The sequence below is a fragment of the Melanerpes formicivorus genome, unplaced genomic scaffold (assembly GCF_026170545.1).
Source record: "Melanerpes formicivorus ecotype bairdi unplaced genomic scaffold, bMelFor1.0.p_v2 SCAF_3124, whole genome shotgun sequence".
NCBI lineage: Eukaryota > Metazoa > Chordata > Aves > Piciformes > Picidae > Melanerpes > Melanerpes formicivorus.
The window spans coordinates 6,323-17,400 of record NW_027145475.1 but is presented as its reverse complement, the minus strand read 5'-3'; the positions used below and the strand labels follow the sequence as shown (position 1 = coordinate 17,400).

At 62.3% G+C, this 11,078-nt stretch overlaps 1 protein-coding gene across 1 annotated transcript; it reads right to left on the bottom strand.

The window, feature by feature from the left end:
• Nucleotides 1-1,806: 1,806 nt before the first annotated feature.
• On the bottom strand, nucleotides 1,807-10,134 carry LOC137440512 (EF-hand calcium-binding domain-containing protein 4A-like; the record flags this gene model as incomplete). Its single annotated transcript, XM_068136741.1, has 3 exons — nucleotides 9,884-10,134; nucleotides 5,928-6,039; nucleotides 1,807-1,975 (listed from the first exon to the last, which is right to left on the bottom strand). Coding segments are annotated over exons 1-3 (494 nt in total), but the record flags the coding sequence as incomplete, so codon positions are not given.
• Nucleotides 10,135-11,078: the final 944 nt, after the last annotated feature.

Here is an 11,078-nt window from a genome sequence, read left to right as displayed (position 1 = left end):
AGCCTGCAGAGGAGAAGGCTGAGAGGGATCTGAGCAATGTCTGTAAATCCCTGAGGGGTGGGGGGCAGGAGGGGGCCAGGCTCCTGTCAGTGATACCCAGGGACAGGACAGGAGGCAATGGACACAAACTGCAACCCAGGAGGTTCTACCTCAGCAGGAGGAGAAAGTTATTTGGTGTGAGGCTGCTGGAGGCCTGGAGCAGGCTGCCCAGAGAGGTTGTGGAGTCTCCTTCCCTGGAGACTTTCCAGCCCCACCTGGATGTGCTCCTGGGTGCCCTGGCCTGGGTGCCCTGCTCTGGCAGGGGGGGTTAGGCTGGCTGCTCCCCAGAGGTCCCTTCCAGCCCCTGCCATGCTGTGCTTCTATGATCTGCAAGCCCTACCCTGCCTGGGCTGCACTGCTGGACTGATAAAAGGTGGCACAGATGCAGCTGGGCACCTCCAGCCCATCAGAGGCACACCAGTAAGGGCCAGATGTGGGTCTGGCTTTCCTTGGGAAGGCACTAAAAGAGGGATGGGAGACACTGGGGCCAGCAGACTCTACTGGGGCCCAGGAGGACAAAGGAAGGACATTGATAGCAAGTCTCAAGGCTCAGCAGAGCATCCCTGGCCCAGTTTAGCCTCTCCATAGAGCCACAGAGCTGGCAGGGCTGGGAGGGAGCTCAAGGCTCAGCCAGCTCCAACCCCCTGCCATGGGCAGGGACACCTCACACCACAGCAGCTTGCTCACAGCCACCTCCAGCCTGGCTGCAAACACCTCCAGGCAGGAGGCTTCCACCACCTCCCTGGGCAGCCTGGGCCAGGCTCTCACCACCCTCCTGGCCAACAACTTCTTCCTCACAGCCAATCTCAAGCTCCCCACTTCTAGTTCTGCTCCATCCCCCCCAGTCCTATCCCTCCCTGACCCCCTCCAAAGTCCCTCCCCAGCTTGCTTGCAGCCCCCTGCAGCTCCTGGAAGGCCACCAGAAGGTCTCCTGGGAGCCTTCTCCTCTCCAGCCTGCACAACCCCAACTCTCTCAGGCTGTCTGCAGAGCAGAGCAGCTCCAGCCCTCTGCTCCTCCTCCTGGCCCTGCTCTGGACACCTTCCAGCCCCTCCAGAGCCTTCCTGGCACAGAGGCTCCAGAGCTGGCCCCAGAGCTGCAGCTGTGGTCTCAGCAGAGTGGAGCAGAGGGGCAGAATCCCCTCCCTGGCCCTGCTGGCCACACTTCTGCTGCTGCAGCCCAGGCTCTGCTTGGCTCTCTGGGCTGCAAGTGCTCCCTGCTGGCTCCTGCTGAGCTTCTCCTTCCCCAGCACCCCCAAGGCCTTTCCTTCAGGGCTGCTCTCCAGCCAGTCCCTGCCCAGCCTGGATCAGTGCCTGGGATTGCCCTGCCCCAGCTTCAGGACTGGATGCAGCTCAGCCCAGTCCCAAGCAGCCTCCTTGAGCACAGAGCCTCAGTACTGAGGCTGTATGAACTCATCTGAGCAGCCAGGCACCGCTCTGGCACAGGGAGCACACTCAGCCTCCTCTCCTTCTCCACCCCTCTCATGCTTCTCTCCACCTGCAGCCTGCAGATGGGCTGCCATGGCACCAACTCTGCCACTGCACAGCTCTGGGATGCAGCCCAGCCTGGGAAGCTCCCTGGGAAGAGCTCTGCTCTAAAAGCAGTCAGGAACTGTGGGGAGCAGCCCCAGACCTCCCTGCACTTGCCCCCAAGCCCAGACAGCAGGAAAGGAAGGCCAAGAGTGCTTCAGAGAGCTCAGTTCAGCCTCTCTGGGCTTTGCTGGCACTCTGAAGGTCAAGAGAGGGCAGCAGCAATGCCAGGCAACTTACTCCTCAAACATCTGGGCTGCTCCCAGCTGCTCCAGCATGGAGCAGAAGCGTTGCTCCTCCTCATCTGCTGGCTCCAAGTCGTCTGCCCAGCCTGACTCAAAGGTCTCCTCGTGCCTGGAGTGAGCCATGCTCCCAGCTCCTCCTCCCACTTCCAGCCCTAGTAGCTTTTCTGGGGGAAGGAGAAGAGAAGGAGGAAAAGCAAGTCAGATCTGAAGTCCATTCCATAAGCTGCTGCTGCAGTGGGAGCCTCCTGCAGAGTTGCCTGGGGAGCTGCCTGCAGGCTGCTGGTGCAGAGCACAGCTCCTGCTCAGGGCAGAGCCTCTGCCCTGACATCCTGAGTGATGTCAGCCTTCAGCCTGCAGTGCTGGGACTGGAACTGGTTCCCAGCCCAACCACAGCCTGTCAGGCTCTGCTCTCATCTGCCCTGAGATGATCTCCCACCCAGGGCCTTGGATGCTCTGCACTGGGTCACTTCCCTCCCATGGAACACAGCCCCCAGGGATCCCAAACCCCCCCTGCAGGCTGCAGGGCTGGCACTGGAGACCACCACCCTCCTGGGCAACAACTTCCTCCTCACAGCCAATCTCCATCTCCCCACTTCTAGTCCTGCTCCATCCCCCCCAGTCCTATCCCTCCCTGACACCCTCCAAAGTCCCTCCCCAGCTTGCTTGCAGCCTCCTGCAGCTCCTGGAAGGCCACCAGAAGGTCTCCTGGGAGCCTTCTCCTCTCCAGCCTGCACAAGCCCAACTCTCTCAGGCTGTCTGCAGAGCAGAGCAGCTCCAGCCCTCTGCTCCTCCTCCTGGCCCTGCTCTGGACACCTTCCAGCCCCTCCAGAGCCTTCCTGGCACAGAGGCTCCAGAGCTGGCCCCAGAGCTCCAGCTGTGGTCCAGCAGAGTGGAGCAGAGGGGCAGAATCCCCTCCCTGGCCCTGCTGGCCACACTTCTGCTGCTGCAGCCCAGGCTCTGCTTGGCTCTCTGGGCTGCAAGTGCTCCCTGCTGGCTCCTGCTGAGCTTCTCCTCCCCCAGCACCCCCAAGGCCTTTCCTTCAGGGCTGCTCTCCAGCCAGTCCCTGCCCAGCCTCTATCAGTGCCTGGGATTGCCCTGCCCCAGCTGCAGGACTTTACAAGCTCAGCCCAGTCCCAAGCAGCCTCCTTGAGCACAGAGCCTCAGAAGTGAGGCTGTAAGAACACCACCCTGCATTGGTTCATCAGCTCAGAGGGAGGAGGAGATCACTGCTGCCCCCTCCTCATCTGCCACATCTGTTCTGACCCAACTGCCACGGGGCAAGGAGCTCAGCTGGGCAGTGGCCCTGAGGCACCCCCAGCAGGTCTGTGGCAGACACCAAGCTGTGTGGCCTGGCTGGCACTGGGAGGATCCAGAAGGAGCTGGGCAGGCTGCAGAGCTGGGCCTGAAGCTCAGCATAGCCAAGACCCAGGTCCTGTGTCTGGGGCAGGGCAATCCCCAGCACAAATCCAGGCTGGGGGAGGAGTGGCTGAGAAAGCACTCTGAGGAAGGATTCTCTGCTTTCTGCCCCCCTCCAGCCTTGCTGGGCACCAGGGCACAGCCCCTGGTACACCATTTCAACCAGCTGGGTGCCCAGGTCCTTGCAGCAGCTGGTGGGCAGCCAGCCTGTGTGGAAGCTGCTTGCACACAGGGGTCAGCAGCAGCCCCTGGCAAGATCTCTGCTCTGCCTTCCACTGCCCAGCTGGCTCTGGTTTGGTCATTCAGAAGCTGTGCTTAGGGCATGCCCCCAGGCTGGGCATGGTGAGAAGTGAGTCAGGACTCTCTGAATCCTTCTGGTCAGGCCAGTCCCTGGGGCAGGGACCACCTCCACTGGGCAGTGGCACTGAGGCACCCCCAGCAGGTCTGTGGCTGACACCAAGCTGTGTGGCCTGGCTGACACACTGGGAGGGGAAGGGATCCATCCAGAGGGAGCTGGGCAGGCTGGAGGGAAGGATCCATCCAGAGGGAGCTGGGCAGGCTGGAGGGAAGGATCCATCCAGAGGGAGCTGGGGAGAATGGAGGGAAGGGATCCATCCAGAGGGAGCTGGGCAGGCTGGAGGGAAGGATCCATCCAGAGGGAGCTGGGCAGGCTGCAGAGCTGGGACCAACACAATCTCATGAAGTTCAACAAGGGCAAGGGCAAGGTCCTGCAGCTGGGGCAGGGCAATCCCCAGCACAGAGCCAGGCTGGGGGAGGAGTGGCTGAGAGCAGCCTGCAGGAGGAGGCCTTGGGGGTGTCAGGTGGTGACAAACTCCCCAGGAGCCAGCACTGGTCCCTGGCAGCCCAGAGCCAGCTGAGTGCTGAGCTGCAGCCAGAGCAGGGAGAGCAGCAGCACAGGGAGGGGATTCTGCCCCTCTGCTCTGCTCTGCTCAGCCCCCACCTGCAGCACTGCCTCCAGCTCTGGGCCCCCAGCACAAGGAGGACCTGGAGCTGCTGGAGAGGCTCCAGAGGAGGCCACAGAGATGAGCAGAGGCTGCAGAACCTCCCCTGTGGGGCCAGGCTGGGAGAGCTGGGGCTGTGCAGCCTGGAGAAGAGAAGGCTGCAGGGAGACCTCAGAGCAGCCTTGCAGTGCCTGAAGGGCTCCAGGAGAGCTGGGGAGGGACTCTGGCCAAGGGCTGAGGGACAATGGCTTTGAGCTGGGAGAGAGGAGACTGAGAGTGGAGAGGAGGAAGAAATTGTTGAGAGTGAGGCTGGGGAGACTCTGGCACAGGCTGCCCAGGGAGGCTGTGGCTGCCTCCTGCCTGGAGGGGTTCAGGACCAGGCTGGATGAGGCCTTGAGCAGCCTGTGTTGGTGGGAGGTGTCCCTGCCCCTGGCAGGGGCTTGGAGCAGATGACCTCTGAGCTCCCTTCCAACCTGAGCCACTCTGTGCTTTCCCAGTTCCCTGGGTCAGAACCCAGCTGCTTCCCTCCTCCCCCCAAGAAGTGCTGTGCAGATCCTGCAGTGGGGAGCCCCAGCCCCTGAGGCTCAGGCAGCTACATCAAGGGGGTTGAGACTTTGGCTAAGAAGGAGGCAGGATGTCTCCCTGGTGCTGTTTCACAGCTGGGGAAGTGGAGGCAGAGCATCATCTGGAGGTTGTTTAGGCACCCTGGAAGGATCTCAGTCTGCTTCCAGTGGAACAGTTTCAATGTGTGCTCTGTGGCAGTGGGGCAGCTGCACACTGCAGCCTCTCAGAGGCTGTGCAAGCTGGCAGCTCCAGAAGGAAGGCAGCAACAGCCCCAGGTCAAGCTCTTGAGTCAGGGGCAGGCTGAGGAGGACCCCAGAGGAGGCAGGCACAAAGAATGAGCATGAAGCAAAGAGATGCAGGAGTGGAGGGTCTGGAGTCATAGAATCACAGAATCAACCAGGCTGGGAAAGACCTCAGGGACCATCAAGTCCAAGCTGTCACCCAGCACCTCCTGACAGCTCAACCATGGCTCCAAGTGCCACATCCAATCCCCTCCTGAACACCTCCAGGGATGGGGACTCCACCACCTCCCTGGGCAGCACATTCCCATCTCTCTTGATGGGAAGAACTTCTTCCTAACACCCAGCCTGAACCTCCCCTGGCACAGCTTGAGACTGTGTCCTCTTGTTCTGGTGCTGGCTGCCTGGGAGAAGAGCCCAACCCCCACCTGGCTACAGCCTCCCTGCAGGGAGTTGGAGAGAGCAAGAAGGTCTCCCCTGAGCCTCCTCTTCTGCAGGCTAAGCAACCCCAGCTCCCTCAGCCTCTCCTCACAGGGCTGTGCTCCAGACCCCTCCCCAGCTTTCTTGCCCTTCTCTGGACACCTTCAAGTCTCTCAATGTCCTTCCTAACCTGAGGAGCCCAGAACTGGACACAGGACTCAAGGTGTGGCCTAAGCAGTGCTGAGCACAGGGCACAATGACTTCCCTGCTCCAGCTGAGCATTGCTCAGCTGCCCTCTCGGGCTACTCTCCTGCAGGCTCTCAGCCCCAGGGCTCTCAGCCTTTGCTCCCCACAGAGCTGCTCCAGGCCACTCCTTCTCCAGTGGCAGTCCCACAAGCAGGAGGCATTGGCCTGCAGAGCTGCTGCAGCTCCAGCAGGACCACTGCCCTTCCTTTCTCCCCAGCAGCATGCCTCAGGTGAGCTTCCTCCCTCCTCTGCCTCTGCACAGCCCTCACCCAGTCCCATGCTGAACTCCACAGGGGTCAGGTATCCATTGTTGTTCTGCTCCAAGCTGTCAAAAACAGCCTCCAGCTGCTCAAGGCTCAGGGGCAGTTCACTCTGGAGCCTCTGCAAAGACAAAACAACCAACAACATTAAGGCCTGGCTCAGGGCTCCCCTGGGACTGCCTCCTGCCCCTGCCCCCCTCAGCTTCACACAGCATGGCAGGGCTGGGAAGAGACCTCTGGAGCTCCCCCAGCTCAAGCCCCCTGCCAGAGCAGGGCACCCAGGGCAGGGACCCAGGAACACAGCCAGGGGGGGCTTGGAAGTCTCCACACCAGGAGACTCTCCACCAGCTTTCTGGGCAGCCTGCTCCAGGGCTCTGCCACCCTTCAATCACAGCAGCTCCTCCTCATGTTCAGGTGGAACTTCTTACCTTCAGTCTGTGCCTGTCCTGCCCCTGGGTACCACTGCACACAGCCTGGTGCCACCCTCCTGACCCCCACCCCTGAAGCATTGCTCAGCACTGGTGAGGTCCCCCTCAGGCTGCTCCTCCCCAGCCCAGACAGCCCCAGGGCTCTCAGCCTCTCCTCCCCAAGGAGATGGCCTCAGCACCTTGGCAGCCCCCTGGCCAGGGGGTGACAGCCTGCAGTGCAGCCAGGAGATGCCACAAGCACAGTGACAGCTCCTCCACAGCACAGCTCAACCCCCACTGCAGGCAGGGAACCTGGGGCTGGGCTGCTTGCTCTGCAGGGAGCTCAACCCTCTCCCTCCTCCAGCCCAGGACCACTGGGGCCTCAAGTTCACTGCCTGCTCCCTCCAGCCCTGCCCAAAGGAGGATGCCCCAGCAGGCACTGCCAGCCTCCTCCCACACTTGCTGTGCCCAGCAGAGCTCTCCAGGGGCACCCCAGGAGCATCCCAGCAGAGCTCTCCAGGGGCACACCAGGAGCATCCCAGCAGAGCTCTCCAAGGGCACACCAGGAGCATCCCAGCAGAACTCTCCAGGGCACACCAGGAGCATCCCAGCAGAGCTCTCCAGGGGCACACCAGGAGCATCCCAGCAGAGCTCTCCAGGGGCACACCAGGAGCATCCCAGCAGAGCTCTCCAGGGGCACACCAGGAGCATCCCAGCAGAGCTCTCCAGGGGCACACCAGGAGCATCCCAGCAGAGCTCTCCAAGGGCACACCAGGAGCATCCCAGCAGAGCTCTCCAGGGCACACCAGGAGCATCCCAGCAGAGCTCTCCAGGGGCACACCAGGAGCATCCCAGCAGAGCTCTCCAGGGGCACCCCAGGAGCATCCCAGCAGAGCTCTCCAGGGGCACACCAGGAGCATCCCAGCAGAGCTCTGCAGGGGCACCCCAGGAGCATCCCAGCAGAGCTCTCCAGGGCACACCAGGAGCATCCCAGCAGAGCTCTCCAGGGGCACCCCAGGAACATCCCAGCAGAGCTCTCCAGGGGCACACCAGGAGCATCCCAGCAGAGCTCTCCAGGGGCACACCAGGAGCATCCCAGCAGAGCTCTCCAGGGCACACCAGGAGCATCCCAGCAGAGCTCTGCAGGGGCACACCAGGAGCATCCCAGCAGAGCTCTGCAGGGGCACACCAGGAGCATCCCAGCAAGAGCTCTCCAGGGGCACACCAGGAGCATCCCAGCAGAGCTCTCCAGGGGCACACCAGGAGCATCCCAGCAGAGCTCTCCAAGGGCACACCAGGAGCATCCCAGCAGAGCTCTCCAGGGGCACACCAGGAGCATCCCAGCAGAGCTCTCCAGGGGCACCCCAGGAGCATCCCAGCAGAGCTCTCCAAGGGCACACCAGGAGCATCCCAGCAGAGCTCTCCAGGGGCACACCAGGAGCATCCCAGCAGAGCTCTCCAGGGCACACCAGGAGCATCCCAGCAGAGCTCTCCAAGGGCACACCAGGAGCATCCCAGCAGAGCTCTCCAGGGGCACACCAGGAGCATGCCAGCAGAGCTCTCCAGGGGCACACCAGGAGCATCCCAGCAGAGCTCTCCAGGGGCACACCAGGAGCATCCCAGCAGAGCTCTCCAGGGGCACACCAGGAGCATCCCAGCAGAGCTCTGCAGGGGCACACCAGGAGCATCCCAGCAGAGCTCTGCAGGGGCACACCAGGAGCATCCCAGCAAGAGCTCTCCAGGGGCACACCAGGAGCATCCCAGCAGAGCTCTCCAGGGGCACACCAGGAGCATCCCAGCAGAGCTCTCCAAGGGCACACCAGGAGCATCCCAGCAGAGCTCTCCAGGGGCACCCCAGGAGCATCCCAGCAGAGCTCTCCAGGGGCACCCCAGGAGCATCCCAGCAGAGCTCTCCAAGGGCACACCAGGAGCATCCCAGCAGAGCTCTCCAGGGGCACACCAGGAGCATGCCAGCAGAGCTCTCCAGGGGCACACCAGGAACATCCCAGCAGAGCTCTCCAGGGGCACACCAGGAGCATGCCAGCAGAGCTCTCCAGGGGCACACCAGGAGCATCCCAGCAGAGCTCTCCAGGGGCACACCAGGAGCATCCCAGCAGAGCTCTCCAGGGGCACACCAGGACCATCCCAGCAGAGCTCTCCAGGAGCACCCCAGGAACATCCCAGCAGAGCTCTCCAGGGGCACACCAGGAGCATCCCAGCAGAGCTCTCCAGGGGCACACCAGGACCATCCCAGCAGAGCTCTCCAGGAGCACCCCAGGAACATCCCAGCAGAGCTCTCCAGGAGCACCCCAGGAGCATGCCAGCAGAGCTCTCCAGGGCCACACCAGGAGCATGCCAGCAGAGCTCTCCAGGGGCACACCAGGAGCATCCCAGCAGAGCTCTCCAGGGGCACCCCAGGAGCATCCCAGCAGAGCTCTCCAGGGGCACACCAGGAGCATGCCAGCAGAGCTCTCCAGGGGCACACCAGGAGCATCCCAGCAGAGCTCTCCAAGGGCACACCAGGGCCATGCCAGCAGAGCTCTCCAGGGGCACACCAGGAGAATCCCAGCAGAGCTCTCCAGGGGCACACCAGGAGCATCCCAGCAGAGCTCTCCAAGGGCACACCAGGGCCATGCCAGCAGAGCTCTCCAGGGGCACAGCTGGTTCAGAAGCTGCTGGAGCTCTTGTGTGGCTTGCCTGTGTGCTCTGGGGTTTTCCACCTCAAACCAGGCATTTCCCCCCCCCCCATATTTCCCATCCATCAAAGGAAGGTTCTCCTCCCCCTCTGCTCTGCCCTGTTAAGGCCACATTTGGAGTACTGTGTCCAGTCCTGGGCTCCCCAGTTCAAGGGGGTCAGGGAACTGCTGGAGAGAGTCCAGGGGAGGCTGTGAGGATGCTGAAGGGCCTGGAGCAGCTGTGTGAGGAGGGAAGGCTGAGCCCTGGGGCTGAGAGCCTGCAGAGGAGAAGGCTGAGAGGGATCTGAGCAATGTCTGTAAATCCCTGAGGGGTGGGGGGCAGGAAGGGGCCAGGCTCTGCTCAGTGGTGCCCAGGGACAGGACAGGAGGCAATGGACACAAAGTGGAACCCAGGAGGTTCCACCTCAGCAGGAGGAGGAACTTTGGTGTGAGGCTGCTGGAGGCCTGGAGCAGGCTGCCCAGGGAGGCTGTGGAGTCTCCTTCCCCGGAGACTTTCCAGCCCCTCCTGGATGTGTTGCTGTGTGCCCTGCCCTGGGTGCCCTGCTCTGGCAGGGGGCTGGCCCTGGCTGGTCTCTGGAGGTCCCTTCCAGCCCCTGCCCCTCTGTGCCTCCATGACCCATTCCATGTTTAATGCCTGCAGGAGCTGCTGCAATTTGTGTCTCTCAGGCACTCCTCAGACACAAGGGCTTGCAAACCCCTGTGCCCCAGGGATGCCCTGCAGGTCCAAGGCCCTTCTCCTGGGAGTGTCAGCTCCCAGCAGTGAGCTGGGGCAGAGTTTGGCTCCCAGAGCCCACAGGCACAGCTGCCAAGCTCCATGGCTGTGCAGCTCCTGCCAGGCAAAGGGAAGGACTTTTCCCCTCACCTGCATGTCCACCTTGGTGATAAAACCCTTCTCATCCTTGTCACACAGCTGGAAGAGCTCCCTGGCCTTCTTCAGCATCTCCACCTGCACCTCTTCCAGTTTGCTGCCTTGGCTGGAAGGAGAAGCAGCAGGAGCCTCCCCATCCTCCTCATCCCCTTCCTCTTCTTCCTCCCAGGGGACACACCCCAAGAGCACTCCCCTCTGCTTCTCCATCTTCTCAAAGGTGTTCCCCCAGGCCAGAGGCAAGTGGCAGAGCTGCAGGGGGAGGAAAGAGAGAACCCCCAGTCAGACATGGTCCCCCACTTCCACCCCACACCCCATCCACTCCCAAGCCTTGCCTGAAGGAGGAGAGACCTCCTGGCTCCCTACAGCTCCCTGCAAGGAGGCTGCAGCCAGCTGGGGCTTGGTCTCTCCTCCCCAGGAACAACAGAGGAAGAGGAAATGGCCTCAAGTTGCACCAGGGCAGCTTCAGCTCAGACAGGAGGAACAATTCCTTCCCCACAGGAGCTGTCAAGGCCTGGCCCAGGCTGCCCAGGCAGATGGTGGAGTCCCCATCCCCGCAGGGGTGTCAAAGCCCTGCAGATGTGCTGCTGAGGGCCATGCTTCAGTGCTGGGCTGACAGCTGGACTTGGATGATCTGAAAGGGCTCTTCCAATCACAGCAGTTCTGGGAGCTGCATTAGGTGACCCTGAAAGGTCCCTGCCAGCCCAACCTCTTCCCTGAGGCAAAGGAGGGAGTCTGTGTCACCCCACAGGGCTCCGTGCTGCACCCACCAGGGGGGCAACCAACCTCCCAGCCCTGCCCCTCCACACTCTGATTCCCCTTTCCCTCACCAAATCCATCCCAGAGGATGACACCAGCTTCCTGAAGGGACTCTGGACAAGGGCTGGGAGTGCCAGGCTGAGGAACAATGGCTTTGAGCTGGGAGAGAGGAGACTGAGAGTGGAGAGGAGGAAGAAATTGTTGAGAGTGAGGCTGGGGAGACTCTGGCACAGGCTGCCCAGGGAGGCTGTGGCTGCCTCCTGCCTGGAGGTGTTCAGGACCAGGCTGGATGAGGCCCTGAGCAGCCTGTGCTGGTGGGAGGTGTCCCTGCCCATGGCAGGGGGCTTGGAGCTGGCTGAGCTTTGAGCTCCCTTCCAACCCAACCTATTCCATGGCTTCCAGGCCCTGCACTCAGCAAGGAAGCTCTCTCCTC